The sequence below is a fragment of the Myotis davidii genome, unplaced genomic scaffold, assembly GCF_000327345.1.
Source record: "Myotis davidii unplaced genomic scaffold, ASM32734v1 scaffold22, whole genome shotgun sequence".
Classification (NCBI taxonomy): domain Eukaryota; kingdom Metazoa; phylum Chordata; class Mammalia; order Chiroptera; family Vespertilionidae; genus Myotis; species Myotis davidii.
The window spans coordinates 575,377-581,168 of record NW_006294067.1 but is presented as its reverse complement, the minus strand read 5'-3'; the positions used below and the strand labels follow the sequence as shown (position 1 = coordinate 581,168).

The 5,792-nt window shown below is 55.7% G+C and overlaps 1 protein-coding gene across 1 annotated transcript in view; it reads left to right on the top strand.

The window, feature by feature from the left end:
- Nucleotides 1–5,792, top strand: part of EPHB6 (EPH receptor B6) — a 15,792-nt gene that overhangs the window by 4,980 nt on the left and 5,020 nt on the right. The window contains 8 exon segments of the mRNA XM_006767993.2: nucleotides 1,957–2,153; nucleotides 2,447–2,511; nucleotides 2,752–3,238; nucleotides 3,241–3,462; nucleotides 4,158–4,313; nucleotides 4,674–5,024; nucleotides 5,115–5,239; nucleotides 5,409–5,571. Of these exon segments, the coding sequence (XP_006768056.1) occupies nucleotides 2,054–2,153; nucleotides 2,447–2,511; nucleotides 2,752–3,238; nucleotides 3,241–3,462; nucleotides 4,158–4,313; nucleotides 4,674–5,024; nucleotides 5,115–5,239; nucleotides 5,409–5,571 (1,669 nt within the window). The 5' untranslated portion in view covers nucleotides 1,957–2,053.

Below are 5,792 nucleotides of genomic sequence, written 5' to 3'. Positions count from 1 at the left end.
TCTTTCTTTCTTCCTTCCTTCCTTCCTTCCTTCCTTCCTTCCTTCCTTCCTTCCTTCCTTTCTTTCTTTCTTTCTTTCTTTCTTTCTTTCTTTCTCCTGGGCCTTTTGAGCAACATGCCTGTTTTCTTCTCAGCAGAAATAAATGGGATCTGCTGCTCTTGTCCATGTCACTCATGGACTTTTGAGACTGAGCCATGAGGAGAGAGATAGGTCACCACTAATCTCTAGACCAAGAAGCAGGAAATTCTGAGCCTGTTTGTTGTCACTGTGACCTTGGAAGCAGTCATGCCTCCGGGTCCTGGGCTTGTGGGCTGCAGTGCGTGCTTCTGAGGGCTCAAGGGCGTTTAATGTGAAAGGGTGGCTTATTACATAGTCATTCATTTTGAGGGCATGCACACTATTTCGATTTATTTTACTAAACAGCTATTATACAGATTTAAAGAAATTGATTTTAATAAATGATTTATTGAAAAGATAGTATATAGACAAGATTTTTAAAACAAAAAAATAAAGGGAATACGGTGGGTATGAGTCTTCCTCACACCAGCTTCCAGCTGTCCCTCCAACTTTCTCCCTACATTTTGTCTCTTCATCATAAAGGACCACCCATGGATATGGACATCCTTAAGTTTCCAATCAGGAGCATGCTTTATACTGTTCCTCACTGGGCTTTCACTTGGAAATTATTTTCATATCAGTACATAAACAGCAGCTCTTATTCCTTTTGAAGGTTGTGCCATAAATTTAAAGAAATTTTTTCAATTACATATGACATACAACATCATATTAGTTCCAGGTGTACAACATAGTAATTAGACATTTATATATCTTACGAAGTGATCTCTTGATTAGTCTAGTACCCATCTGAACCATACATAGTTATTACAATGTTATTGACTGCATTCCCTATGCTGTACTTTACATGCTCATAAACCATCTTTCTAATGATGTATAGTAACTTTATAGTCTTTTCCTTTACAAACAGTTCTGCAATAAATATCCTTGTTTGAACATCTGTGCAAACAGATCCAAGTATATGGTTCCTGGAGGACAAATTCATAGAAGTGAAGCTGCTAGGCAGACATCACCAGTTGTCCTTGTAAGAGCCTGTTCCAAAATTCCTGAACCCCTAAGCACAGGAATTTTCACAGAGCCCATTTTCCATGCCTTCTCCAACTCACTGCACTATTCGTCTCATAGGAGAAAATGGCATGTCCCTGTTGTTTCAACACGCCTTCCTTTCATTGTGAGCAAACTAGAAGCATCTTTGCATATATTTAAGGCATGCATTAATTGTCTCTCCCTGTGGAAAGAGGACCTCGGTATGCCAGACCTCCATAGCTCTCTCCCTCCTGGATATTGGCTCATTTCTTAGACAGTCTTCACTCCTAGGTCTCTGTGCATCTGTTCTGGCACCCACCCTCCCTTCATACCCCACAGCTCTCCTTCAGCGGTCCCTCTCGCTCCACTGCCTTTCTGAGATGCCTGGCATATCCAAGTCTAACAGGGGATGGGATTGTGGGGAGGAGGGATTGTGTGTCCCCAGTGAAGGAGTAGCTTTTAACTCACTTGCTTTTAATGAGAAGAATCTCCCTATTCCCAGCACAGGGAGGCTGGAGGAAGGAGGAAGAGAAGAGAGTAAATGAAGAAAAAGAACTGAAATAGCTCCTTCCAGAAGAAAAGACTAAGATTGGCCCAGAACTAACTGCCCTGTGCTCTAGGAGGGAGGAGGGTCATGGGGGACAGGAGCCACCCGGCACATGGCCCTCCAAGACCCGGGGCCTGGCACCAGTCAGGTCAGGGGAGAGTCAGGTCCTGCTCTCACCCCAAGGTCATGGGTGCTGCGACAGACAGTTTGAGTGCTATAGGAGGAGACACAGCGTGAGGCTTTGGATCCTGGGCCCTAATGAAGAAATGCATTTACCTCCCCCGGCCTCTTTGGTCCTGTCTCCCTAGGAAGCAAGTTTGGCTGCAGTCCCCAGTCTTGCAAAGCAGCAGCCCTTCCTGGGCACAGTGGCAGCCAGAGCAATGGTGGGAGCCCCGAAGATGCCCCATGGCTGCTGAGGGTGCTGCCCAGTCAGGGAGTGGAGTGGCGGGCATGGTGTGCAGCCTCCGGGTCCTGCTCCTGGTGTCCTCTGTTCTGGCTCTGGAAGGTAAGAGGGAGGGGGCACCAGAGAACCCCCACTTGCTATTACAGATCCAGCTCAGGTGGGAAATGAGAAAGATTCAAAGAAGGCAGAAAAAGGCCGAGGACATCAAGCAGGGGGAGGGTGGGGGGGGAGGGAATGGGGAGGGTTTCAGAGAAAGGCTCCCCAGTCAGCTGTGCTCCTGCTGGTGAATTTCAGGGACCAGGGAGGGAGATTGTTTTTACTCCTGGGAATGAGTTGGGGGTTAGCAGTGCTGGTGGAGCCTTGGCCAGTGCTTGTCCCTTCTTATCTCTGGGCAGAGGTATTGCTGGACACCAGCGGAGAGACGTCTGAGATAGGCTGGCTCACCTACCCACCAGGTGGGGTGAGTGTCACTTTCATTCTGAACCCGTGGCCCTGCCCTCACCCTTCTCCCTGGAGGGTGGCATTGGGGAAGGAACCCCTGGGTAGGGACTTTCCTTCCAGAGGAACAGGGCTTTGGGGTATCCTTTACCCTGCTTTGCATGTCATTCATTTTAAGTCTCAGAGGAAGAGATATGCCCCCTTCCTGCACCCTCCAAGTCCTGAGCTGCTAACACCCATCTCTGCCCTCCCCTCCCTGCAGTGGGACGAAGTGAGCGTTCTGGATGACCAGCGACGCCTGACTCGGACCTTCGAGGCCTGTCACGTGGCAGGGTCCCCGCCAGGCACCGGGCAGGACAACTGGCTGCAGACACACTTTGTAGAGCGACGCAGCGCCCAGAGGGCACACATCCGACTCCACTTCTCTGTGCGGGCTTGCTCCAGCCTGGGCGTGGCTGGGGGTACCTGTCGGGAGACCTTCACACTGTACTACCGCCAGGCGGAGGAGCCCGATGACCCCCACAGTGTTCCAGCCTGGCACCTCAAACGCTGGACCAAGGTGGACACGATTGCAGCGGACGAGAGCTTTCCTGCCCCCTCTGCCTGGGCAGTGGAGCCCCATGGGCCGGGGCCGAGGGCTGGGCTGCAGCTGAACGTCAAAGAGCGGAGCTTCGGCCCCCTGACCCAGCGTGGTTTCTACGTGGCCTTCCAGGACACCGGGGCCTGCCTGGCCCTAGTGGCTATCAAGCTCTCCCTGAGACCCAGGCCAGTGGGGCCGGGGGGGCCTCCCTGGTGGCAGCCATGGGCACCTGTGTGGCTCATGCTGAGCCAGAGGAGGATGGGGGTGGCGGCCAGGCCGGGGGCAGCCCCCCCAGGCTGCATTGCAATGGAGAGGGCAAGTGGATGGTCGCAGTCGGAGGCTGCCGCTGCCAACCTGGGTACCAGCCTGCACGTGGAGACAAGGCCTGCCAAGGTGAGACCCTATGCCCCATATGCTTGTCCAAGATCTCCCCACCTGCCCTGACCTTTCAGCTCCTTTCCTGAATACCCCAAACTTCATTTTGTCCCCTGAAGGTTAGGATTAAGCTACTTGAGGGAAGGACTCCTCTTTATTTCCTAAAGCACACAAATTCTCATCCACTCATCTGAAAATTTTAGCACCTTCTGGAGACTTCCGCAGCCATAGCGGAGGCTCCTAGAGGTGCAGGCCTGAGAAGTGATGGCGAGCAGAAGGTGTTGAACTCCTGGGTTATCGTGGGATGGGGTCCTTTGTCTGTATTTGCCCTGTATTTGGGGTGGGCTCATCCCAGGTCCAGGTGGCCAGGGTGCAGGTGGAAAGCAGTGAATCCCAGCCGAGGACTAAGGAGAATGATTCTGCCACAGGTGGAGGTTGCAGGAGGCCTCTGCAGAGGGAGGTTATGCAATCAGCCTACAGACACCTACCTCTGGTGCTTGGCCTGCCCATAACCCCCGCCCACCTCACTTTTTCCATCAGTGGAAATGCAGTTCCACCCCAGTTAAGTGGCAGAAATAATCTCTGCCTGAGGGAGGGAAAGGGAGGAGAGAGCTGGGGTTCCATCTCAGGAGGAAGGAGGAACCAGCCCGGTGTGGGGGCTCAGGAGGTGGGTATTGCGTGAGCTGAAGCCTCCACTCTCCTCTGTCCCTCAGCCTGCCCAGAGGGGTCCTACAAGGCCTTGGCGGGAAACAACCCCTGCGCCCCGTGCCCTGCCCGCAGCCACGCCTCGGAGCCTGCAGCCCCCATTTGCCCCTGCCTTGAGGGTTTCTTTCGGGCCAGTTCTGACCCCCCACAGGCCCCCTGCACTGGTAAGTCCCCCACCTACCCCAGGGGTAGAAACAGGACAGGGAGTGGGCGGGAAGAGGGGGATCCCAAGGGCGACAGGTGGGGCTGTTGTGATTGGCGGTGACTTTTCTTTCTTCTGTGTCCTTGGTTTCCTCCCCTACCTGCCTTACCTGTCTCTCTCCCTGACCCCACCCCACCTGGTCCACTACCTGTCTCTCTCCCTGACCCCACCCCACCTGGTCCACCTCCGCCTCTCGGCCTCTCTCCTGTCACCCGCCTCCTCTGCTTTTGGGCTCCACCCCATGCTGTGTGTCTCTGCCGCTGCCTCCTCCCTCCCTCAATCACTCCCTTCTGTGGCCCTTCCCGCCCCTTCCGGCACCCAGGCCCTCCGTCGGCTCCCCGGGAGCTTTGGTTCGAGGTGCAGGGCTCCGCGCTCATGCTGCACTGGCGCCTGCCCCAGGAGCTCGGGGGGCGCGGGGACCTGCTCTTCAACGTCGTGTGCAAGGAGTGCGGAAGCCACCAGGAGCCTGGCGGCGGGGGCGCTTGTCACCGCTGTAGGGATGAGGTGCACTTCGACCCCCGCCAGAGGGGCCTGACTGAGAGCCGGGTGTTAGTCGGGGGGCTCCAGGCACACGTACCCTACATCTTGGAGGTGCAGGCTGTCAACGGAGTCTCAGAGCTCAGCCCCGACCCTCCCCAGGCTGCATCCATTAATGTCAGCACCAGCCACGCAGGTGAGCCTTTTCCTCCCCCCAAGGCCTTACCTCGCCTCCTTAGAACCCCTCCCCCACTCCCGTCTTCCGCCTACTGACTCCCCACCCCAGTTCCCTCTGCAGTCCCGGTGATGCACCAGGTGAGCCGGGCACCCAACAGCATCACAGTGTCCTGGCCGCAGCCAGACCAGACCAACGGGAACATCCTGGACTATCAGCTGCGTTACTATGACCAGGTGGAAAGGGGGTGGGGCATCTCTGTAGGGCTGGAGGGAACTTGGAGTGTCCCACCCTGCGGCTAGGGCGGGGGTGGGGGGGCAGGAAAGTGCAGGTTGGGGTGCCCGGCAACCCTGAGGAAGGTGGGCTGGGTCGGGCAGACAGGGAGTGAGTGGCTGTCCCCCCCAGGCGGAAGATGAATCCCACTCCTTCACCCTGACCAGCGAGACCAACACGGCAACCGTGACACAGCTGAGCCCGGGCCACATCTATGGCTTCCAGGTTCGGGCTCGGACAGCCGCAGGCCATGGCCCCTATGGAGGCAAGGTCTATTTCCAGACGCTGCCTCAAGGTGAGAGGAAGCCTGGGTGGAGGGTACCAGGGGTAGTGAGGAGAGGCCCAGGGCCCTGCAGGCCAAAGGCTGTGAGGGGAGTTCCTGGCTGAGCTCCCATCTTTGGCTCTGTGGGTGTGTGTGGGTGAGTGTGGATGGGTGTGGGTGTGGATATGGGTGTGTGTGAGGGTGAGTGTGTGTGTGTGTGGGTGAGTGTGGGTTGGGGTGGATGAGTGTGGGTG